At 41.3% G+C, this 26,549-nt stretch overlaps 1 protein-coding gene across 4 annotated transcripts in view; it reads right to left on the bottom strand.

Annotated features, from left to right (window-relative positions):
• Positions 1-26,549, bottom strand: part of slc37a1 (solute carrier family 37 member 1) — a 64,591-nt gene that overhangs the window by 9,552 nt on the left and 28,490 nt on the right. For 2 of the 4 annotated variants that reach the window (XM_034573379.1, XM_034573380.1), the window contains exons 5-16: positions 26,374-26,452; positions 25,317-25,452; positions 21,334-21,410; positions 13,011-13,177; positions 12,557-12,609; positions 11,461-11,520; positions 10,204-10,326; positions 9,419-9,509; positions 6,490-6,552; positions 6,267-6,352; positions 3,182-3,230; positions 29-102 (exon numbers count right to left, since the gene is read on the bottom strand). In XM_034573379.1, coding sequence (XP_034429270.1) covers positions 29-102; positions 3,182-3,230; positions 6,267-6,352; positions 6,490-6,552; positions 9,419-9,509; positions 10,204-10,326; positions 11,461-11,520; positions 12,557-12,609; positions 13,011-13,177; positions 21,334-21,410; positions 25,317-25,452; positions 26,374-26,452 — 1,058 coding nt within the window. The remainder of the gene's footprint in view (positions 1-28; positions 103-3,181; positions 3,231-6,266; positions 6,353-6,489; positions 6,553-9,418; positions 9,510-10,203; positions 10,327-11,460; positions 11,521-12,556; positions 12,610-13,010; positions 13,178-21,333; positions 21,411-25,316; positions 25,453-26,373; positions 26,453-26,549) is intronic. The other 2 variants (XM_034573381.1, XM_034573382.1) reach the window with 2 other exon arrangements.

The following is a 26,549-nucleotide window of genomic DNA, read 5'->3' as shown; positions in this document are numbered from 1 at the left end:
GAATGTGACTATAGTAGAACACGCTTACCAAATCAGCAGATACTGCAGTTGTGATGAGGGCGTATGGTCCATTGACTAGACCTCCACACACTAGCAGCATGCCTAGGACATACACGGACATGTCCTATTCATGTTTTCAGTATTTCAGTCTGCAGCCACACAAGTCCACTATACTCTGAAAACCTATGCATACCTCTATGGTACTTGGATAAATTTAAGACAACTTTGAGGCGAAATAAACTGTCGATAATGTAATATCTATTAAGCACACTTCTTTTGATGACATTTGTTGTGAAAATTATTAAATCGGGGCTCCACATGATCTTCTGCTGCATTACAATGTATCATATAATGACACTTACAATTTTCCTTCAGCATATTATGAGGATAATGATCGGCACCTGTGACCATCATGACATGAGTCATCAGTCGTGCCACAATGTCAGCCACTGATGATCACCAAAGCTCAAATGATGAGGTCATGTGACCTCATTAATCTGAACCTCATACATGAAAAGCAGAAAGTTTGAATGGTGTTGGTATTTATATCTTCATTAATGCAATATGCTTGCAAATAAGGCAATCAATACACTTCAGATTGCACTAACAAAGGCATTTGCACACACATATTTGAGAAAGGTTTTGTCTCAGAAGCTTCCATCTGAGCAGAGATGTATCAAACCTCTATAAAATGGTCTTAAATGGATCAAATAAAAATGAATCAAAGTCTTTCAATAAGTACAATTTTAGACCTTTGTTTAAAGAAGCAGAGATTTTATCGACCACTCAAAGTGCAAAGTTCATACACAGCGCTGTTTTCTGGCAGACCATTCATACATTGTCATAGCCATCAGGGGCAATTTGGGGTTCAGTATTTTGCCCAGGTAATGTAGCTTCAAGGAGCCAGGGTATCGAACCACAAACACTCTAGTTAATGGAAGACCCTCTCTATCTCCCGATGCCACAGCTGCCCATAAGCAGACCACCAAAGGTGGCATATCAGAACTGCATCACATCAAACAAGAGCTAGTGTAGCGTGTTGCCTACTGCTTAAAATACAGACACAGTAGTGTGAGTGAGCACATTCTAAGTTTGGAAATGTTTAGGTGTCCTTAGGCAAGAAACTGAACCCCAATATTGCCCCTTCTAATAAAGAAAGTGATGCATATAATGGTCTGTATGAAAGTGTGTGTGAATGGAAAATTATACTGTAAAGAGCTTTAAGTGGTCATCAAGACTAGAAAAGTGCGACATAAATACAGACAATTAACCTTCTGTAGATCATAATTTATTTGACTACGTTTTCTTTGATGTGGACTTCCTTTCACACTTGCATTGTGTTTAGATAGTCTTTTCTATTTCAACCAATTTCCCTATATTTCATCCACTTTTTATGGTTGGAGACACACATACAATTTAGTTGACACTTGTGTTCATTTTGTTGACAAAAGCTTCAACTAAATATGGTTGTCAATGTTTGTTTTTTTCCAATAATGATAATGCATATTTTTGGTCTTGACTAAAATATTCCTATTTGTTTCTGACAAGAGTGGAATGTCCATATTTTAGTCAACCGCAAATTTGCCAAAAGTAAAATGAATAAATATGACACACTAATATGCCGAATCTCAGGACACAGACTCAAGGTATCTGACAAAAGTAACAGTATTAGATATTGTAGATGTCTCACAAATAAAATGAACTTCAAATCTAAATCAGTCAGGTTTCCACAGAATATATGATGAATGAACACCAGAACACATGCTCTGTAAATTATTTCTTGAAATTACTCTTCTGTGACCTAAAAGAGGTCAACAAAAGAAGAATTTATTATGCATCCCAGAGGAGGTCATGGTTGTTGGCCATGTTCAGGGCCTCTATTGCAGAGGAGGAAAGTGGGAGCTGTAGTCTGATGGTTGTTGTCAGTGGCAGCAACCTAAGAGGCTGCTGATGGGTCCATCAGGCTGAAGGAGGACTTCCAGGCTTGCTTGGCCGAGAGGTCTCTGTTTCCGAGAAGGAAACATGGTTGGGTGGTGGAAAGAGGACTTAGAGGAGCACCTGAAACTGTCCCATATGTCTATTGTTGATCAGGCAGAGTCTGAAGACTTGGGGGACAGCTTGTCTATATCCCTGCCAGAGGTTGCTATGGTAGTTAAGAAGCAAAGCAAAGTGAGAGCTGCATCCTTCAGTACAAAGTTGAACACATTCTCATTGGCTGTTGGACTCTGCAAGCCAGGGTTGCCCTTTTGTCACCAATTTAGTTTGTGATTTTCATGGACATCATTTCAAAGCTCATCCATGGAGAGGAGAGCGCTTAGATGTGCATTCTTGCTTTTTGCAGACAATGTTGTTCTGTTGGCTTCATCAGGCCTAACTTGTCGAGTGCAACATGGTCAGGATTTAGTCATCACCTGCAAATCTGCTGGAAAATGGTGAATTGCTCTCTTCAGGTTGGGGTGAGTTGCTCCCCCATGTGAAGGAGTTCAAGTATCTTGGGGTCTTGTTCACGAGTGAGGGGACGATGGAGTGCAAGATGGACAGGTGGGTCAGTATGGTGTCATCAGTAATGTGGGCGATGTACCGGACCATTGTGTTGAAGAAGGAGCTGAGTTACAAGTCAAAGCTTTCAGTTTACCACCTAATTTATATTCTGACCCTCACCTATGTTCATGAACTCTGGGTAGTAACCGAAGGAACAAGATCATGAATAAAAGTAATTCGTTTTTTCCCTAGGGTGGCTGGGCTCAGCCATAATAAATAGTGAGGAGTTCAGGCATCTGTAGGTAGCTCAGAGTAGAACCTCTGCTCCTTCATTCTTGAAAGGAGACAGTCGAGGTGGTTTGAGTATGTAGTCAGGATGCCTCCTGGGTGCCTCCCTTTGGAAGTTTACTTGGCACACCCAACCAGGAGGAGACCCCGGGGTAGACCCAGAAGTCGCTGGAGGGATTTACATATCCCTGGCCTGGGACACCTCAGAATCCCCCAGGAAAAGCTGGAAAGCATGGCTGGGGAGAGGGACGTCTGGAATGTCCTACTTTGATGGCTACCTATGCGACCTGAACCCGGATAAACGCAAGATGAGGAGAAATTGAATGATGCATGTTTCTGTAAACTGCTTCTTAAGCAGCTAACCATGTGGCACCAACTCTGACTAAGTTGAAAAGTGAGATCTGGCTCTTACCGATGGTTGGCCCCAGACCAAACTCACTTATCATGGAGAAGCCATACAGCTGCAAAACAAAGACAAAGCAAAACAATGAAAGCACTCACATTTTCATTCACCATTCATTACTCACTACTGTGGCTTTATGACTGAAAAAAATGCAGGCACTGAAATTAAAGTGACATTGCTTTCAAAAGTAACACCATAAATAGCTTTTATCAGTTAAATAAAATGTGTTTTATGCCGCTGTTGCAAGCTCCCCCCAGGCCGAGCTGGGTAAGAACACAACAAATAAAGTTGAAGCCCAAAATAAAACACCCATACAAAGTAAAACCCTTCATTGGTAAAAAAGAGCAGGGGAAAAAACCGTATATAAAAATGTATGGATAAAATTATTACATAAATAAGAATTAAAAAGGAGAGAGAGAGAGATTTTATCTTTAATGGTCTGCCCAGGCTGTCTCCTATGTGGTCCCCCCATGTAATTGTGAATATATCATATCTAATGGGTTAATTAGCAGCAACTTGTTACATTCACCTCAAATCAAAGGGAAAAATCTGATTTTATTTGTCAACACTTTACCATGAAAGTACTGTAGTAGTCTGCTGTTATTTAAATAATTTCTTTACTAATGGATAGTATCTTTCATTAGTTTCAAGCAATTATATACAAAAATGTTGTTATGTTGACATACTGTTTTAACTCTGAAATTCAAATCATAAAATAATTCTAAATTTATTCATGTTGCTGCTAAATGACGTTGCTTCTTGCACAAGGCGTGCTTCAAGATGGCTGGCTTGACTTGTCAATTGTCGCTATGGAAGCAATTTTTGGATCGTACCTATAATTCACAATTTTCAGCAGGCGACTGGACCTCGATTACCAATATCTTGTTCATATTTTTCTTAAATTTGTTCTTCAGAAATTTCCCTAAGAAAACTGCAGAATTGTACGCAAATGTGTTCTTGTATTGATGAATGTCATGTCTTCCGAAGTTGAAAGCGCGTGCCAGTTCTTCCTAATCAGCATAGGTAAACGCCCACCAATGCCCATAAAAGGGCAGGACTGGGTAGAAATTTCAGAAACTGAAAAGAAAATGTATTCAGTCAAGAATGTTAAAACAAACCTCTGAAGACAGTGCAGCACCGGACTCAAACCCTAAAAAAGTTGTTATATTTTGTAGTGTCAGCAGTGGATGCCATGGGATGGGATGCAGTTATACATTCAGGGAAAGCTGTATCGGGTGAGAGTAAACTTTAAGTAAAATTTTAAGTTAAATCTCAAAAAATTGAAAAGAGAAGGGGAAGGGAAAAAGGAAAGGAAGGTTGACAGCGTTATCTGAGCTGGAGCAGTGTATCATTGGTAACACAGCACTGCAAGTCAACCCTCAGCTGACCTTCTGTGGATACCCAACATGAGCACAGCGGTAACAGTAAAACCATGGAGCATGTGTCACATTTTATATGCAGACACCCGTGTGTATGTGTGTGTAAAACCAAAAGATGGGAGTCTATTTTTGTGAATAAGTATTCTCCCCATCAACATGTTCATGTGTTTAAAAAGTGTTATCTAGGTGCTTAATTCACATAAAAAATTTTAACATTAGCTTTTTCAGTATAGACCAAATATTCTGTGTTTTTCTCTGAAACATTTCCATGCGTTAAAATAAAAGAAAAAAAAGAAGACGCATTGAAACTTGTCAGTCTATTCTTAAAATAAAACCATATTCTGATAATTTAAATGTTATTAAACAACTCAACTTTCAGTGAGTGAAAGTCTGATTCAGCACCAGCAGAAAACTTGCCAGTGCAGGTGGATTCTGTCACCTGGGGGGGTAGGTCAGGCCGGACAGCCCCTGGCCTAAGTTTCGGCAATGGGGGTATGTGGAGGTGGCTCAGAGAGCACCTCCAGGTGGACCAGGGAGAGTTGATTGGCACAGCTGAGATTAGTTGGCCAATTTAACTCTCCCTGGATTCAAAAGGCAGCAGCAGAGCTGTCACACAGGGGAGAGGCACACGAAGAGAGAAACATGGAGATAATGATAGACTTTATTGCTGATAATGATACTTTATATCTCTGGAAGCAGGACTTCAAATTTGTCTTCGTTTTGCTCTTTGATGCCATTATCAGGATTAAACACAATGTGGCAGGAAAGATGGCTTTATATACTATTATTGGGGCAATTATCATGCTAATTTGCTATTCTTGTGCATGTTCATGCAAATACGCACAGGTGGCATTCATCATGTTTATGCTTCCTCTTCTCGTCGCTTGATGCCGTGACTCTTTAATGACTCACGGTGGAAACCCATTGGTCAGCAGCATAATTTAATATTCATGATGTGCTTTGCATTAATCATTCATGGTTGAAAGTGGGCATGTGGAGGGCAGACTTGGAGGCAGATCCACGTACGCACATTTCCAGGTGGACTGTGATTTATACAGTGAACATTGCGTTCAGGTGTGCGTGTGCACGGTTTTATATATCTAAATTTTCTTTTGCGTACATCCCTCCACCCTTTAGGAGGTTGGTCCCGCCAGGCCCTGCCACGAACCGCCCCCACTAGGGACCCCCAATGCACTGCCCAGGGGCAGGGAATGGTGGGCTTGTTTTTTTCTTGTTAATCAGTCTGGAGTCAGTCTGGGTTCACAGAAAACACTGAAAAAGACTCAATCCACAGACCAGTAGCATCTTATCTACAGTATTATGCTCTGAACAATCTATCTTCCCAGTGTAAAACTGTCCAAAGAGGATTAGTAGGAGATCTAGTAAAGGGTTGCCAGAATAAATACTGATTTGATCAAGTCTTTTTCTGTTTGCACTTTGTATGAAGTTAACTTAGAAAAGCTATTCATGGTGTTACTTTTGAAAGCAATGTCACTTTAATTTCAGTGCCTACATTTTTTTTCACAGTCCTAAAGACACAGAGCAGATTCAAACATATAAATCCAACATTATTTGAAGTGACTACGCTTGATGTTATGACTCTGACTTTATGGAATATCCACTGACGTCTGGTACACTCCAAAATACAATGCCAGATACCAACTTTTGGACCTAACTTAATAATGTGGATAAGAAACAGTGCAATAGAAACTTACAGTGGGAGCTGCCAGCAACAACATTACTGCACAAGTGGTGGCTCTCTTCCCCAGTTTATCAGAGATGACTCCCGCCAAGATTCCCCCTGAGCAAACATGTACACATGATATCATGATATCAGTGTTAAGTAAATAGTTACATAAGACACACTCTACACACACACCAACACACAGTCTCAAGATAAGAACAAAATGAGAGCAACATTTAAACAAAAGCACCTACCCACAATTCCTCCCACATCAAACAAGGTGGAGAGATCTCCAGCCTCCTTGGCATCCAGGTGAGCTGAAACAAACAACAAACAAACAAACACATTTTTATAATATATATTTTTATATACACTCACCGGCCACTTTATTAGGTACACCTTGCTAGTACCGGGTTGGACCCCCTTTTGCCTTCAGAACTGCCTTAATTCTTCGTAGCATAGATTCAACAAGGTGTGGCGTATAAACGATGCTCAATTGGTACTAAGGGGCCCAAAGTGTGCCAAGACAATAACCCCGCACCATTACACCACCACCACCAGCCTGAACCGTTGATACAAGGCAGGATGGATCCATGCTTTCATGTTGTTTACGCCAAATTCTGACCCTATCATCTGAAAGTCGCAGCTGAAATCGAGACTCATCAGACCAGGCAACGTTTTTCCAATCTGCTATTGTCCAATTTTGGTGAGCCTGTGCGAATTGTAGCCTCAGTTTCCTGTTCTTAGCTGACAGGAGTGGCACCCGGTGTGGTCTTCTGCTGCTGTAGCCCATCTGCTTCAAGGTTCGACGTGTTGTGCATTCAGAGATGGTATTCTGCATACCTTGGTTGTAACGAGTGGTTATTTGAGTTACTGTTGCCTTTCTATCATCTCGAACCACTCTGCCCATTCTCCTCTGACCTCTGACATCAACAAGGCATTTTCGTCCACACAACTGCCGCTCACTGGATATTTTCTCTTTTTCGGACCATTCTCTGTAAACCCTAGAGATGGTTGTGTGTGAAAATCCCAGTAGATCAGCAGTTTTTGAAATACTCAGACCAGCCCGTCTGGCACCGACAACCATGCCACGTTCAAAGTCACTTAAATCCCCTTTCTTCCCCATTCTGATGCTCGGTTTGAACTTCAGCAAGTCGTCTTCACCACGTCTAGATGCCCAAATGCATTGAGTTGCTGCCATGTGATTGGCTGATTAGCTACTTGTGTTAACAAGCAATTGAACAGGTGTGCCTAATAAAGTGGCCAGTGAGTGTACAATATATTGCTGTAGTTCGGTTTCTTTTGTCGCAAAGACTTTCGTCTGACTAATGAGGTGATGATAAAACTGAACAGGGGTCACAGTCCACCTGGAAATGTGCGTACGTGGATCTGCCTCCAAGTCCGCCCTCCACACGCCCACTTTCAACCATGAATGATTAATGCAAAGCACGTCATGAATATTAAATTATGCTGCTGACCAATGGGTTTCCACCGTGAGTCATGAAAGAGTCACGGCATCAAGCGATGAGAAGAGGAAGCAAAACTTACTGACACTGACATCGAGGTGTTTGTTAGTAAGGTGGAGGTGATGCACGATTTTATGGGATAGAAAATAAAGAAAATACACTGATACTTTGCTGCTGCTGTGGATAATACAGTGAGTGAGAGTGAGTAAGATAGAAAGAACGGAGCCTGAAATTAAAAAAAAGATCCAATTCAAAGGTGGAGGCAAAAAAAAAAAAAGAAGCATGATTATTAAATTCAGAGACAGCTGTGATGTCCTCAATCTATAGAATTTAACTGAATTATTATTATATGGTCGTGTTTGTACTGGGATGGTTCGGTTCTGGCGGTCGATCCGTGTGATACTGCACTCAGTTCAGCACAAAGATCACAGATCACAGATCAATAGAATCTATATCAGCTGAATTCCTCCTCATCTTTCCATTCGCGTTCATCCATGACGCAGCATCATGCAGCAGTGTCACCACGGTATTTATTTATTTAGAGCAATCGGAGCGATTACCTCACATCAGTGGATCCTAACCTCCTCTGGGATATTATTTGGAAAGTGAATAGTTTTTCATCATTTCTTGTAAGTGATCTCCAGTGCGCTCTCTATGCGTCTGATGGCACAGTCACGTTCACTGCAGTAATTTGATGATACATGCACAGTGTTAGAAGATATTATTAAAAACTGTTAATGACTCGGCTCTGTAACTCCGCGGTTTAATGGAATCTGAACGTAATTTCCTGTAAGTTGTTTGATATATTTTTCAATTAAAAGGTTTGTGTGGAACAGATATGTCGCGCGAGCACAACTAAAGCTGTTGGTTTTGATGAAGTGGATCAATAATCTGGCTTCAGTTCACCACCTCACGTCTGCATCGCCACTTTCCCGTCTCCAAAACGTTTGTACGCATGGATCAGAATTTGCGTGGAAATGCGCAAATTTTCCCGCAAGTTTGTTTTTAGAAATCCCAACGTTTGCGTGAGAAGTGGCTTTTGTACATTTCAGGTCCCGTTTTGTGCGTATGCAACGGTTATAAATGAGACCCCAGGCCGGTCTACCTACCGACTGTACCACAGCCCCATAGATGGAACCTGGGATCGCTGATCGCTCTAACATCGGCTGATGGCTTAGCCAATATCAAGATGATATTTAGCTTGTTTTCCCATTCCCATTTTGAATTATTAGGGCCTAGTATTAAATTGATTTAATGTTTAGTTTGCCCCATCTTTTATATATATATATATATATATATATATATATAGCAAAGAACTGTGCCGTAAGTTGGCACACACTGTAGGCACTGACTCTGATTGAGGACATGCGCAGTGAGCGCATATGGTAGTATTAAGGTGTAGGCGCACTGGCAAACAGAATTAATATCTGTGTAGTAAAGACACCACTGGCCGATATATTATGTATTATGATTGAAACTAAACATGTCGGCATAAATTGCATTATTTTGACAGTCAATTGTCTGTTTCTACAAAGCCACTGAATTTAAATCTTTTGGGACTTCAGGGGCTCCATACAGTCAGGCTCCCTGCGCACTGGACATTTAACTGCCTTTTGCACGGTGTGCCGTGGCGCACAAGGATATGGCGCCATGTTTCAATCTAAAGCCCATCGGGCTAAATCCTTTGATTAAGTAAAATTTCCAAGTTCGTCCTCACCTGCTTTCGTGATGTAGAGCGGCAGCCAGAAGAGGAAGGTGTAACTGACCAGTTTGGCAAAAAGCAGACACAGAGAGAAATCGATCACCCCCTAGCAAGACAGACATACACATAATACAAATTTATTATTATAATAGCTTTTCTGTGACTGACCACATTCAGAGGTGGTGTCAGCTGATGTTCTCTGAGCCGCTACAGTTTCACAATGAATTAAATGTATTTTTATGTTTCTCATTGCCAATACGCTGATTTGTTTGAGGCCACCATCACAATATCAACGATGTGAACACATTATGATTTTAATTTGTTTTCAAAAGGATACAATCTTTCTTCATAGTAGATTTAAATCTCATTGATTAATTAATTAATCTCTTGCATTGACACACTCACAAATCTTTTGACAACAGACACAAGTCAGACTGGGTAAAAACATTATTTGTTCTTTGCAAGCACAAATGATGTATGTGATAATTTGAATATAGAGTGGGGACTGTACATTCAGGAGGCATTTTAATGCCATGTGTGATCAGATAGACTTAACGCAGTCCACTTGTGATTGGATCTCTCAGGATGGATGTTCTATTCTAGGTCTGAATAGGTCTTATGTGGAACAACTTATGTGGATCGACTCATTGAAGCCGTCTTAAATATCATGTGACAGATTAAATTTCAGTTATTGATTTGACTGTGATCATTCGTCATCATCATCCATGCCTGTAATGCTCCAATGTTTTTTAATAAAAAGTGGTTTAGATGATGGCATAGTGTGTCTGTGTGTAGCCGACCGGTATTTGTAGGGCTCCCATGAAGCTGATGGCAGATGGTTCTGATTCGCTCTTAACCACTACGACTGGTTGCACAGGGACACACACTCTGTCCCTGGGCAACAGCAGTTCTGTGTCGTAGCTCTAAAAGAGAGGGAGGAGAAGAGAGGACAAATGGAAATTATCAGGGGCTACAGGAGCAGCTGGATTTCAGCCACATCCATCCAGTCCAATTAATAAACCAACACTGAATGGAAGGAAAGAGCCAATAAATGACAGTATTTCTACATGTTCTTTTATGTTTCAGTTGTTCTGATCAGTTCAGTTCATGGTGGGGGAGGGGTACTGAGTCAAATGCAATCTGCATCCTCCCCACTAGATGCCACTAACTCCTGCACACTGAATGTTCAACCCATTTGTTGTAATATATGGGTGGTTTGTAAAGAACACCTGCATATAATAAACCCAACTCTGTTAATATTATCATCAAAAAAAGTTTCAAGAAACCCAGAGGCTGAATCCTAATGTTCTGACATCCTGGGGCCAACCTAAGCCAAGTCTGCAAGGGGATGTAAGTGCTCTTTTTGTGAGAATCCACATGCCCCCATTGACATGCTATGATGATGGTAAGCATGTCATGGTCTGTTTACCAGATGTCCATAAAAGGCCCAGTGTGTCAACATTTGCAATCACCAAAACAATGATATTTCAGTGTTCATCCAGAATCCCACACAACCTGAAAGATGTGACTCCTGCTGAAATGACCATTAAAGGCCTTGAATCACTGAGGGAACTGACCTTCCTGTTTTTAACACTCTCCTGGCAATAGTAGTATGTCTGCCTGAATTACAATGACATGCTTAGTAACATTTACAACAGTATTTGGTAAAAACAAACAATGATATTCTCACACTGTTCAATGTCTGAACTGGGTTACAGACTTGCCACTTAATCAGGCAAACGTTTACAATCTAAACCATTCCGTTACTGGACTAAATGGTCTGAATGGTTAATAGTTTGTATTTAAATAGTTAATTTCTTATTTTTTTTCCTTACTATTGTTGAGGGTTAAGGGCAGAGGATGTCACACTTGTTTAAGCTCTATTACATTAAATGTCTTTTAGCTGACACTTTTATCCAAAGCGACTTCCAATTAGTGCATTCAACATCTATTCAACACTTCGGCATGGGCAGGGATTCAAGCCGCTGACCTTCTGGTTGGAGGAGGACATTCACTCTACTCCTCAGGCTATATATAGGCTACTTAGTGACACACACCTGGGATTTGTTGTTCATGTGTTGCCGATACACCTCACTGTGTCCATTTACTCCAAGCTGCTTGAAAGGACAATAAATTACATTCATATTCACATGTCTTTCAATATATTGTCTGTTTAGGTCAGAAGCTCAAATGAGGGGCTGCACAACAGCCCAATACTATAAATGTAGCTCTTTCAATACGAGTAACAACAAAATAACACAACATGAGCTGAAATACACACTAGGGCACTAAAGGGATAGTTCACCCAAAAATGAAAATTCACTCATTATCTACTCACCCCTATGCCGATGGAGGGGTGGGTGAAGTGTTTTAGTCCACAAAACACTTTTTGGAGTTTCAGGGGTTAACAGCGTTGCAGCCAAATCAAGTAAGTATGTGGGGGACAACTTCTTCAAACAAACAAAAAATGCCTTCATACTGCACTTGTGGTGTCATTCAAGTGTCCGTAAGCCCAGACATTCATATTCGACTCAAAACTGCATCATTTACACCAAGTTTTTAGCCTAAAGGTCTGCTGCTATCCTCCTGCCTGGAGCCACTTTCACGTTTGTGCACACACACCGCACACAAGCTCTCGCCCAAGGGTGAACGCAACAAGATCAGTGAGAACTCATGATAAGTACTGGTAGCATCTCTAGTAACTGCAGCTATCGCGAGTTCTTCCTGATGTCATCACGTGCCCCTTGGGGCGAGAGCATAGAGGCGCGAACTTGTGCTGTGTGTGCGCGGCTCTGGGCTCAGGACAACAGCTGACATTTAGGCTAAAAACAGTGTAAATTATCTTGTTTTAAGTCGAGTTTGAATGTTGGGGCTTATGGACACTTGTGGAAGACTCCACAGGAGCAGTATGGAGGCATTTTATGTTTTTTTATCTTTGAAGAAGTGGTCATTCACTCATCTACTCACCCCTCCATCTGCGTAGGGGTAAGTAGATGAGTGAATTTTCATTTTTGGGTGAACTATTCCTCTAATGAATACCAATTAAGAATACATACAATACAAGCATACACAAGAATGATTAGATCTAGACAGAGAAAATGAGAATGTGTTTCTATTTACAAAAATGACAAACAAAAATCTCTCTGTACTCACACTCTTGCCAGGGGGAGAATTTTGAGCATACACGCTTTTTAGGTCATTTGGGTCTGAAGATGGGAAAAGATGCCTTGAGGTTAATATGTACTCTATTATTTCTATACTATTATATTTTGTCAGTGACCCAGTAAGCGGAAATAAAAGCCGCAAAAAGCAGACAGTTCAGGCTACATACACACTCATGCATATTCATTTTAAAACATAACTTTAAAATGAAAATATATTAGTGGTAACGCAGCCTCAGCTGACTCCTCACATCAAATTACATTTCCTCTAATATTTCAGCCTCATTCAGCAAGTCTAATTTGACAGAGATTTACTTTGCACTTTAAAATTAACACATTAAATTAACACATTAAATTAAAATAAATAAATAAAATTAAAATAAATAAATCAAGCAAAATATATCATGATATTTTAGCCAACTTGACAATGAGGAGGCAGCACTCACGCTCAATGAGAAAGAAGAAGCAGACAACACCCATGGTTGCAATAATTATCCCTGGTACAATGAACGACAGGCCCCAGTTGGAGGAGACCCAATAGCCAGCAATCAGAGAGCCCAGGATGTTGCCCACTGAGGTGTGGGAGTTCCACAAGCCCATGATAAGTCCACGCCTGACAGGAAGACAGGACACTCATTAACTCTTTCAGTGGGTGCAAGAGATAATACTGCCCAACACTGCAACCAGGGGTGGATATTTCATCTCATTGTTGGGAAGAACAATAAACAGAGAAATTTGTCGAGCGCAATTCCTGAGGGGGACAGAAATATATATTACTTATATTATTAGAGTAATAACTTTAATAGTTATACCAATGTTCTTTATATGTCCAGTAGACTATAAATGGAAAAGGGTCTATATTTATATAGCGCTTTTCTTGTCTTGATGAACACTCAAAGCGCTTTACAGTACAGTTTTGCAATTCATCCATTAGATTTAATTGTATCCTTCACTAATGTGTCTCTCTCTCTCTCTCTCTCTCTCTCTCTCTCTGTTAGAGGATTTACAACCATCAGGTGATGCCTGGTTCTTTCCACAGACTGTGAGGAATTTTACATTTACTGTATGGTTCCTGTACATCATAAGGATCTTTAGGAGTTGTTGTGACTTACACTAGGCCTTAACCCAACTATTTGTATCAGTGGTTGACCTGAAGTTATGAGATCCTCCGTAGGATTTATGATGCCTGTATGCCAGCCTGTCTGTGACTGTGTGTCAAACATTGAGAGTTTGTGGGGGGACCGAGGTGACGCAGGCTTATATATTTTTCCCTTCTAGAGGGTATAATACTGTGAAGCATCTGCTGTACTCTAAGCTATTTGGTTTGACTATCTGAATGTAAGTTAGACCAAGAATCTTCTTTGTCGACAGATCCATGTCATAATAAACTCATATTTAAGTAAGAACAACTGAAGTTCTTTATGAATGAACTTCATGTATTTTCAAAATTATATGGGAAATTACACCATGGCAGGCATTTTACATATAGTAACAACTTACTTACAACAATATTATCATCTAAATAAGATCATATATTTTTATATGAAAACAGGCTCTTTCAATGTAACCAAGCATTTGGTATCATAAATAGCCATCTAAAAGCAAATGGCTTGGAAATCGGTTGAAAATTCCTCTTACGGACCTCAAACAGATACCCCCAACTCCACCCGATCAAATGCTTTCCCCACATCCAAAGAGACCACCACTTCTGAAGTCTCAGTGGATGCTGGAGAGAGAAGGATATTGAGAAGACAGCGGACATTAGAGGAGTGCCGGTTTTTCATAAATCCAGTTTGGTCTGGTGATATAATGTTTGGTATGGCCGATTCAAGCCGTAAGGCTAATGCTTTAGTTAGGATTTTATAGTCCACATTTAAAAGAGAGATGAGGCGATAGGAACTGCAATCAGAATTTTCTTTACCTGGTTTTAATAGTAAGGTTATTGAAGCCTCATTAAAAGTTTGAGGCAGGGCTCCCCGGTCCAGAGAGTCACTGAACATTTTATCAATGAATTTGTTATAGAATTCTATTGAATAGCCATCTGGACCAGGGGCCTTGCCACTTTGCATTAGTTTAATCGACTCTGCAATTTCATTAAGTTTTAGGGGCTGATTAATCTCACTCACGTGGGTAGGAGTTATGTATTGAAATTCCAGCTTGTCAAGAAACCTTATGTCTGTATCATCAGCAGGGGATTGTGAGGTATAACGCCGGGTTCACACAGGACGCGGAAGCGCAGCGCCACGGCGCGCTGCGCCATTCTCAAGCGCGCAGCCGCCTGGCGGTTCACACAGGACGCGCATTTCTCCGCGCCGGTCAGCCCGCGATTCTGCTTTCTCCGCTTGTTGTTGTACCCGTTGAATGTCGGGGTTCGGGGGTAAATGATGATGGTCTTCATAGACCCCCCCCCCACCCCCTCTCTTTCTCTCTCTGTCTGTCTGCTTGTGTGCTTGTAGTGGATGGGCAGAGGGGGACATTTAATTATGTGATTGTGAAAATTGTGAAAATTAAAACTCCAGGACAACAGAAGGGGAATACAAAGTATGGGAATGCATATTTGATAATTTATGTCATATAAAATATGTCATTTATATCGTTTAAAATCATTTTTCAGTGTGCTTCCTGGCGCTATACGCTCGCGGCAAGCGGAAAAAATAGACTCGACGCCGAAACCATCGGTGCAGGGCGCGAGGCGCCCTTGGCGCTGCGCGGCGCATCGCAGCCTATGTGAACGGCACAATTGAGTAACAGGGGGGCGGAAAGGAGGCGCCTGGCTTTCCTTGGCGCAGCGCGCCGTGGCGCTGCGCTTCCGCGTCCTGTGTGAACCCGGCGTAAAGCTCAGAGTAGAATGTTTTAAAGGTTTCATTAATGACAGATGGGATTACTGTAAATTCACCTGAGGGGGTCCTTATTTGTTTAATGTGCTGGGATGCCAATTGGTTCTTCATTCGGTGTGATAAAAGAAGTCCTGCCTTCTCACCATTCTCATAAATCCGCGCGATCGTAAGAGTAACTTTGCAGTCTCTAGTGTGGAGAGTAAATTGTAATTCATCTGAAGATTTTGTCGTTCTTTCTCTAATTCAGGGGATGGAGACACTGATAACTTGCTGTCCAGTTCTATTATACTCTCCATAAGATGTGCCTTGCAGAATAAGATAAAATCTCTCCTCGGACTACAACCTTTAAGGTCTCCCAAAGTAGAGATGGGGATATGAGGTCGGAATAATTAGTTATAAGGAAATCATCACAGAAATTGTTTCACAGAATCTATCATCATTTAACAGTGTGCAATTCAACCTCCAGGAAGGGCGTGTTTTTTGTAAGAGTTTAAACGAGATGCCAAGTAACAATGGAGCATGATCAGATATCACAATAGGTGAATATTCAGTGCTTTTGACAGCAGAGAGGAAATAACTATCAACAAAAAAGTAATCGATTCTTGAAAAGGTTTTATGAACGGGAGGGTAAGAAAACTGCTTTTTATCAGGATTAAGAAAACGCCATGGTTCCATACTTCCTATTTGGTTCGTAAATGATGAAATTGCTTTTGATGTTTTAGTGGGTGAATCATGTTTTGGACAAGACAATGTGCACAATTGCACAATTAAGGTCGCCTCCCAAAATTAAATGGTGAGAGTTTAAATCAGGTAGAAGTGAAATTACTTTTCCAATGAATGCTTCATCATCCCAGTTAGGTGCATAAAGATTGACAAGAACAACAGTGACATTATTGAGGGAACCTGAAACTATTACAAAACGGCCTTGGGGGTCAGCTACAACATTAGTTGGGCTAAACTGTATTTTTTTATGTTCAAAATAGCTATACCCCTTGCTTTGCCACTAAAATTAGAATGAAAGGATTGGCCAACCCATGACGCCTTTAACCTATGATGATCCTTGGTGGTCAGGTGAGTCTCTTGTAAGAAGGCATTTTCAGTTTTAAGATGTTTTAAGTGAGAAAATATTCTACCTCCCTTGACCAGGCCATAGATCCCTTTACATTCCAAGAGACAAATCTCAGACTTTCTCCTCCATTTTTTGTTACGTTAGCCATAATCAGACTTTAGAGTATATGGAGTGGTAATATAGTGCCTTGATGAAGAAAGGGAAGGGACAAATAAATAGAAAAAACAAGCCTGTAGGACCTAACACCCAAATTCAGAAACAGAAAGCTCTCAGAACAGACAGCACACAAACACATCTAAACATTCCTAACCTTGTTCTAAGAACTAGAGCTAGCAGCAGGACCCCATAACCGTGACACTTCCGAATGACATAAACCTGGAACCTTTCTATCTTTCCCGAGCTGGTAGGGCTCCCGAATCTGTTAATATTTCTAATGTAAGATAAACAGTGCAACTTATTGAAGGGGATTTGCAAGACAGCAACACTCATTCAAAGCAACATCTGGGTTGTTAAAAAAAGTAGTAGCCCCTGACAACCATGCCTAGACCATACCAAACAGACAAATAAAATAAGAAAGTGAAAATGAAACAAAAATGTGTTACAGTAGTAACTTCGACGAAAAAGAATTTTGCTGATTGTCAAATATGTCCATACCTCACATTGGTTCCACACCAGGTTGTTTGGTTGCATACAACCTTTGAGAAACGTTAAGGAGCATTTTCTTTCAGGTTAACCTTTCCCAGAACTGTCCATTTATGAATGTCAGCTGGCTTTAGAGCGCAATAAGTCCAGATGAGGCTGGCGTCCCTTTAACAGGCTCAACATCCATTAGCCTGTGGGAGCGACGTGCTGGTCGTAGAAGTCCTGGGCTTTTTGCAGACAGTCAAAGTAGTAGCTGTCATTTCGGAACGAAACCTGGAGATGGGAAGGATGCAGCAGGCGGAAATGTATACCTTTTAGGTAAAGAGAGCTGTTAAAGGCATTGAATGCGGCTCATTTTTAGTCAGAGTGGCGCTGATGTCCGGGTATACTCTCAACTTGGAGCCGTGATAATACAGTTTGTGTTGCCTGGCCCATTTTAAGACTTTCACTTTCTCCTGGAAATGGAGGAACTTAACGATAAAAGCTCTCGGTTTCACCACGCCTGGTCTGGGCCCGAGGGAGCGGTGGGCTCGCTCTATCTCTGGAGGGTTATTGAGAATACCGGGACCCATCACCGCCATTAGCAAATTGGACACAAACTTTATTGGGTCCTGATACTTCTCGCTTACCTCAGGTATGTTAATTATCCTCAAATTAGTATGCCTGGACCTGTTCCAGGAGTACCGTGGTCTGTGACGGTAGAGACTTAAAAACGGCTACCATCAAGTGAGTTTTTCGAAGTTTCCACCCACCAAAACGTCAGCTTGAGTGAGACGGTTGTTGAACGATGTCACTTGTTGTCCCAGTGAGTCAACCGACAGCTTCCGGGATTCTGTTGATTGTTGTATCAGGATAGCCATGTCATCTTTGAAGCAATCACGCTGTTTACTGAGCAAAGCCTCAAGTTCTGTCTTGGTGACTGGGACAGCTGCAGCCATGGTGGCTAGCTTCGCCGTAATGCTCGAAGCCTGGGTTGTTGTTACCGACTGTTTCTGCTTTGAGTTGCTCATTGCACTATAGCACTCTTATGTATATATACACAAGTGCAAAAATAAAGGTAAGTCGGTCAAAAGAGTGCTGATAGTTTGTTAGATTTGGAAAAGTTTAACCGGAGACCCCACTCGCACGTCTGCTCACTACCTCATCAAACCGGAAGCCCTCTGCATTTTATTCTATTGAGCGGTAGAATTAAACAACCTTTCGGACACATCTTTTGTTTTTAGGCAACATTGCAGAGCTACTTACTAGAGGGCAGTAACCACTGAGACCATATCGCTCTGAAAGAAGCACCGTTAACATATGTTTTTTGTGATCCGATCACAAGTGACAGCTCTGAGTGCGTGCACATCTGGCATTAAAATATCTCTCTCTCTCTCTCTCTATTGTTGGATATCAGGGCCACTATGGTGGTGTCATCTGCAAGGTAGACCTAGTGTCTGCAGTTTGTTGACCAGTTTATTTGGGTTGATGGTATTAAATACTGAACTAAAGTCAACAAAAAGCATCTTGATGCAGGTGATGAGATTCTCCAGGTGAGTGAGAGCAGTGTAAAGTGCTAGGGAGATGGCATGATCTGGTCTGATCTGATGTTGGTCAAGATTCAGGGGGATGCAGGCCTTGATGTGGGACAGCACCAGTCTAAACATTTCATGATTACTAGGGTAAGAGCAACGGACCGGTTTCATCATTTAGGCCTGGTCTGGGAAGGAGGTGTCCATTGAGGGGGAGCTGCTGTGGCTCTGCTTGTTCAAATCCCTTGCCACATGTTTCGATGGTTGTTGTCATTAAAGTTATCCTCAATGTGCTGTTTGCACTGACCTCCCTATTTCCTGATCTGAGTGCTGCAGCCTTGGCTTTGAGCAGTACTCACACACTGTTGTTAAATCAGGGTTTCTGCTTAGGGTTCGTAGACTGGAGTCTGAAAAATGGACAGATGATCAGATTGTCCAAGATGAGGGGATGCGTTAGTCTTGTAGGCTTCAGGGATGCCTGGTCCGATACACCAGTGCATTTCCGCTTACACAGAGCACGTCAGATGAGTAGGCAGTCCTTCAATGTGGTCAGGACCACAATCGTGTTCACACTGCTAAAAAGATGTGGATACATGTGGCCCAGACCACCTCGGAATGTGGTCTTGTGTGATCGGATCGCTATCCGATCTGGGTGCGTTCACACCTGTACTGTGTACACTGTGAGGCAAATGAAAGGGAGGTTCAGTCGTTCAAAACTTAAAAACTCTTTAAGTTGCATCTATAATTAGCACACTTTCAATTAATGTTATTATACTGTTGGGTTCTTTGTGAAACCACACTTCGGCCTACATGTTCAGTCAAAGCCTGAAGCCGCATGTTCCTCCAAGACTCAGTCTCCCAGGGGCCATCAAAAACCAGGGCAAGGAACTCAGTCTCCCAGGGAGCATCAGAGGTGTGAAAACCTTCAGCCAGCAACTGAGCTACACAACTCAACAGAACTACTAAGGCGGAAGCCACAACGAGCCAGAAGACTTCACAGGACCTCGAACTGCACAGCAACTTCCTTTTTCCCCTTTCCAAAGGACGGGTAACACAACTGGGCTTAATAATTATACTAGGCTAAGCAAGACTGTGTATTCGATTCTGTGTGATGTCTATAAGTTTGATTTGTGTTGTGATATTGTGGTAACAAGTTGTTGAGAAGGTTAATGCTAGTTATGCTCTTCAGTCCTTCCTTGCATACATCTAGCAACTTTCTCTAATTTGGCACACACACACAGACACACGCATAACTCTCCACCTACTTAGCTCTACAGGTCGTAAACATTCCAACAGGGTGGGGAAGGGTGTTATCTCTTTGGCCAGCCGCCATTTTGGAAGCACACAGACACACAGACACACACACATGTATACTCACATACCTATCTTTGTTTAGTAAGTACACCGTTAGTAATTTGTGTTTTTATACTTTATTATATTCATAATAAATGTTTTTCTTTCACAAATGTTTTTTCATTAATGTTGCATAAGTGAATTTTGCCAACCTCTACACTGTCAAGAACCCCATATCTTTCAACTTAGCTAACTATCTATATGGTAATTTTGGTTATAGTTATTAATTTAATTGTTAATCAGAGTTCCACATTTGTAGTTAGTACTTTTATGAGACTTAATCAATAAATTGGCTATCTTTTCCCTTCCTTTGAAGGGTGGTGCCCCGAGGTAACTTTAATCAATTAAAGTTATTATTTAATATTAATAATAAAATATTAATATTTAATATTTTTATTTTGATAACTAAATTTATTGAATGCCGAAAGGCACACCATTTCATGGTATCACGTTTGATGCATTATGGCACAACAATACTAAGTAAACTTAAACTTCTATAGCTAAATTTACAATGATATTAAGGGGGAACACTCATTGTTACTGTCCCCCCCCATGTGAAATCCAGGGGGTGCAAGAGGTAATTATAGGCTGAAAGGTGTGCAGTTAAGATAAAATGCTTCACATCAAACATATATGTAGTTAATGATAAATCCGTGGTAAATTTACATCGTATAATGTCACTGCATGAAACTACTGTGTCTCTGCTCTGAGAAGTAATTACCCTGTTAACCAAAATGTCTCCACACTGCTGACTTAAATATACTATAGGGAATCTGATATCTCAGGGTTGTTATCTATATTGAGCTAGTTAAACTAACCTAACTTTAACCATATATGTGGTCACTCAGTCGTGATCGGATCAAAAAAGCCAAGTAAAACATTCAATTGGAAGAAAATTTAGTGTAATGTGTATTATTTACAAAATTTACTTGAAATAGAATAATCTCATGATAGATGTGTTTTTTTGTTAATAGTGAAATGAAAAGTAAGCTTTTCTTACATCGGAAAATTAATGAGACCTACAGTAGTGGTAGCAGCAGGATGGGGTTGCAGTATCACTAAGAATAAAAATAAGAATAGTTTGTGTTGAGGAATTTTTGACCATCCTCACACATTACTTGTTGCCAGTGTGTACAGCCCAATTGATTAACACGGGTGCTGAAAGGAAGCGTTTCGTGGCACTTCGCTGCACTTATGCCTCCGGTGTATCCCCGGCATTAGCGTTTGTATATTGTTCCACCTTCTGGTCTCCTTTATGCATCAAGTCTACATTAAAATCTTCTGCATAAGACATCAGCTGCTGCCTGAGTTCTCCTTTCACCAGCTTCTAGAAAACTTCCATACAGTTAGATCCTACCTTCCCTTTCCAAACCAGTTGCCAATGCAGGTCACCACACTAGGCCAGCCAGTGGTTTGGACCAATCCGTTAGCCACCTAAAATCAGGACAAATGAAGACAACATTAATTTTCCATTAAATTTACTTATTTGGCAAATGTTTTATTCAAAGTTACTTACAAGTTAGAGATAACACTAAAGCATAAGTACAGTAGAGCCATTTTCAGACATTACGTGCGGGTTAAGTCCGGAGAATTGGGTACGGACTTTACCCGTAGTTTGCCTTTCACACATGCACAACGAAGCTGGAGGTTCTCTGCACAGACGCGTTCACAACAGCAACAAGCCTTCCAAATTATTCAGGTGAGAGGTGCAGCCGGGTGCAGCAGGCAGACAGAGCAGGTAACAAAAAAAATTTGATTTTCTTGACAACACACAGACAGAACAGCTTGAAGTAAGTAGTAAGTGCTAAATCTGTTCAATAAAAGAAAATGTAGGAGATTGTGTAGGGAATTACACTGAAAGTGCTAATTAGATACTTCGGTATTTTAAAGGACCTGGGCAGACCTGATCACAAGTGGCCAGCTCTTCGTAAAGGTTTGAATGATCCCAAGATGCATTAAAGCTCCTACAAGGACCTTTTCATTTTCGTTGATTTTGGGGCCTCTGTGGACAAAAGCAGTAGTGTTTCCATTACTACTTCTCCTGTTGGAAAAATCTAGTCTAGCTAGCATGTGCATTTGTTTTGGAAGGAGTGAAAAAGACAGCTGATTGCAGGATGCATAGCAATGAGGTCATGTATCTTTTTGTCGCTGTGTGATTGTTATCGTTATTTTAACAAGGTTTGCGTCTGACCTGTTTGAGATTTGCATGATTGAAGTCTACGATGATCATCAAATGTGTTGCGTCTTGACCGACTGCAACACTACTCAGCCACAACACTGGGACAAATGCACACAAAGAAGAAAGAACTTCATGTATAACGTTTGCCGAATTTAAAAGAATTCTCAAATAATTAAGAATTGACAGACAGCGTTTCACAAAGTTTATAAAGTTTCTCTTTAATCAAAAACTCTTAAAAGTGCACGAGCAGAACAGAAACATCTGCTGCTTAAACGAGAGCACAAACATGTCATCTGCATCACAGTGAAGCGAGAGAAGGTTGATCAGACACCTGGTAAAACTGCTAGACCAGCAATGCCCACGATGCAGCCATTGTTATGTTTAATCGATACTGTTCATGTTCAACTCTTAACAGAGATGAGAATTAGAACCGGATGTAGGCATCTTTGTTTTCCAGGTGGGAGAGGGCTATGTGAAGGGCTGAAGAGATGGTGTCCGAGGTACTTCTATTAGGGCGATAGGTGTACTGCAAGAAGTCCAGCGTCTCAGGTATACTGCTATGAATGTGGGCCAGAAACACTCTCTCAAAACACTTTGTGTTGATTGGAGTGGGTGCAACTGACCTGTAGTCATTCAGACAAGTCACTGTGCTCTTTTTGGGAACTGGGATGATGGTGGTGGTTATGAAACAGGTGGGGACAGTGGCCTGTGAGAGGGACAGGTTGAAGATGAAGGGGAGAACATCAGCCAGCTCTGTAGCACATGCCTTGAGGGCCTGCCCAGGGATGTTATCTGGGCCTGCTGCCTTGTGGGGGGTAATTCTCCTCAGGGCTTTGTGTACATCAGCTGGTGAGACAGTCAATGGGGGGGTTGTGTGATCTGGGTGTGTGCGTGCCTCCCCTGTGTGTTTCTGCTGGAGGTCTCAAAGTGGGCGTAGAATTGGTTGAGCTGTTCTGGCAGGGTGATGGTGGAGTTGGTGATCTCTGTAGTTGTGCCCTTATAATCTGTGATGTGTTGCAGGCCCAGCCGCATCCACACTGTATCAGCAGTAAAGTAGAAGCCATCCAGTTTCTCCCTGTACTGCTTTTTAGCCTCTTTGATGGTTTTCCTCAGTCTGTACTTTGCTGTTTTGTAGTCTCTCGTTCCCTGATCGAAATGCAAGAGATCGAGCACGAAGCATGTGACGTACCTGACTGTTCATCCAGGGCCTCTGGTTAGGAAACTTCCAAACTTGTATGGTGGGCACAATGTTGTCAACACAGGTGCTAATGTACCTATTGACATATTCAGCATACTCCGGTATGTTGATGGAAAAATCCTCCAGTGTGGCTGCAGCTTTAGGCACATCCCAGTCTGTCTTTGAGAAACAGTCCTGCATGATGGTCTCAGTTTCTGAAGAGTTTAAGTTGTCTAATCAATGGGTTTGTTCATTTAAGTCTTTGTAGGCTGGGTACAGGAACAGGGAGTTGTGGTCTGAGAGTTCAAAGTGGGGGCGGGGGGCAGCTTTGTATGCATCACGGATGTTGCTGTAAACATGATCCAGTGTATTCCGATCTTATGTGGGAAGGTTTACATGATGGAAGTATTTCGGGAGCACAGTCCATAGGTTGCAGTGGTTGAAGTCTCCCGCGACAATGAATGCAGCATCAGGGTGAGCTGTTTCGTGCACGCTGCCTGGAGGCATGGATTGTGCCAAGTGCTGCTGTTGGGACCTAGTATTTGTGAGCAATAGATGGGCGTACATGTGTAGCCAAAGCCTGCAACCACATGTCTTCTTTGTTGTGGAGACAAAGGAGAGCTTCCAGAACTCAGTCTCCCAGGGTGCTTCAACTTCACACCTAGGTGTTAATCTACCCCTGGACACAACTTTTAACCACGATTGGTCACTGTGTGCCCCATGACCCATGAGGTCATCAGTCAAATAAAAGTCCAGTTGCCCCCTCTTGTATCTCTTTCTACTCACTTCTCCTGGAGGAGAAGTAGGTACCTCTCCTGCTCACCCAGCCAGGGAGAAACTCTACCTACCCAAGCAGGCAGAACTTCAGCACAAGCTGCTTCGACACAATGTCTTGCCAGAAGAACCACAAAAACAGGAGCCACAAACCAGCAAGATCACTTCACTGGATTTCAAACAGCACATCAAAAGGGACCTTTTTCCCCTTTTCATGAATTGGTAACACAACTGGGCTTAATAATTACACTAGGCTAAGCAAAGGACCGTTTAATTCTATTTCATGTGATGTTTATAAGTTTGATTTGTGTTGCTGTGATATTTTGGTAATAAGTTATTTGAAAGCGAATGTTAGTTATGTTATGCTCCTCACAGTCTTTCTTTGCATGCAACTAACTACTTTCTCCAACCTGGCACCAACACCTCACACACACATCTCCCCAAACTTAAGACATACATGTGACCTCAACCACATGGTGTAACCATTCTCAACCATTCCCATTTTGAAACTCATTCACTCACTCACGCTCACATGTATACTTTTATTATTTTCCTAATAAATGTTTTTCTTTAACAAATGTGCATAAGTGTGAATTTTGCCAACCTCTACACTGTCAAGAACTCCATATCCTTCAACTTTGCTAACTACTGAAGTGGTAATTTTGGTTATAATTATTAATTTAATTATTAATCAGAGTTTCCAATTTTGTACTTAGTACTTTCATGAGACTTAATAAAATGGCTTTTCCTTTGAAGGGTGGTGCCCTGAGGTAGCTTTAGTGTCAATTAAAGTTATTTATATTTTTAATATAAATATTAAATATTTTACTGATAGCCAGATTTATTGAATGCCCAAAGGCACACCATTTAATGGTTTCACGTTTAAGGTATAAATATAGTTTGGTTAATTTAAAAATAACTATTTGTGAAAACACCCTCTTCATCTCAGCATGCATTGGGGCAGCTCTCTTTCACACGATGCAACACCACACACACACACACACACACACACACACACACACACACACACACACACACACACACACACACACACACACACACACACACACACACACACACACACACACACACACACACACACACACACACACAATGGCTGAGTAGTGCTCTAAGTTGGCTTATGGTCTCTGCTTCAACTTTTTTAGTAAAACAGGTGTTTCCTGATCAACTCATGATTTACTAATCTTACCTGGATAGAAACATAGAAGCCCAGGCTGTGGATGTTGTATACATAACCCAGTCCAAACAGGCAGGTGAACAGGCCACTGGCCAGCATTCCCACAGTCAGGTAAAGTCGAATGGGCAAACGCTCTCCGATGATGCCACTGCATGGGCACACAGTGGTTATATTAAAAACAGCTTACTCTTAGTTATTTACTATTCATTATCAACCAAGTCCCCTGGAGAGCAACCCCCAGACCCTAAGTAGGGGTTTTGCCTACATTTGCCTTAATTAAATAAATAATTAAGATTTAAAAAAAGTTCCTTTGTATTATAGTAACCCACTGTATTTGCCCTGACCTGTTTGTATCACCTTATTGCACACAAAAAAAAAATCAACTGAGGCCTCCCAGGACATTTGATTTTACAACTGTGGCTCTGAACTCACTGGTTCTTGATAGTTTTGAAAAGATTATCAAGAAAAAGGTGAGGAGGGCTGTAGAGGATTCACTTGATCCTCTGCAATTGCAGCAGGAACATATGAGGGGCTGATGATCTCGCAGGTTGTCTGTTGTCCAACCAGAAGGTCAGCGGCTCAATCCCAGTCTTCCCCATTTGCATGCCAAAGTATCATTGGGCAAGATGCTGAACGCATAGAAAAAAGTGCTTCCAATAGATGCACTGCATGACTGTGTGTGTGAATGGGTGAATGGCAAAAACTGTAAAGCACTTTGAGTGGTCATCAAGACTAGGAGCAGCCTGTGTGGCCCGGGCGTAACTCCTCCCTCACCCATCCTTTCAACCTGAGCAGTGGTTGTTGTTTACCATCTGATAGTTAGCATTAATTGTGATGAATCATTTAGGCTAGGTTTTATATTATCAATTGATTATGTTTTTTGAATGTGTTTTGTATTACCTGACTGCAAGACTATTTTCAGCTTGGGGAAAATTTGTTGAAAAAAAATAAATAAATAAAGAATATTAGGGTTGAATGTGAAATGTTTATCTGTTAACTGATTTTTACTCTTTTACTTAGACTGACTCAATTCACTCTGCTTTAAATAAAACTGTCCACTTCATCTCACCTGAGGTACATTCCAACAGCATAGGCACAGAGGAAAGAGTAGTCCATGGCTCCCAGCAGCTGTTTGTAGTTGCTTTTATCTGAGAATATCAAGTAAAACTGTATATTCAGGATACTTTACCTACAGCTGTTTATGCTGCCAGGGTTTTCCATGATAAAAAAACCCAAACATAAACT

This window comes from Hippoglossus hippoglossus, chromosome 21 (assembly GCF_009819705.1).
Source record: "Hippoglossus hippoglossus isolate fHipHip1 chromosome 21, fHipHip1.pri, whole genome shotgun sequence".
In the NCBI taxonomy this organism is placed as follows: Eukaryota; Metazoa; Chordata; class Actinopteri; order Pleuronectiformes; family Pleuronectidae; genus Hippoglossus; species Hippoglossus hippoglossus.
The sequence above is the reverse complement of the archived record's forward strand: the minus strand, read 5'-3'. Positions and strand labels throughout refer to the sequence as shown.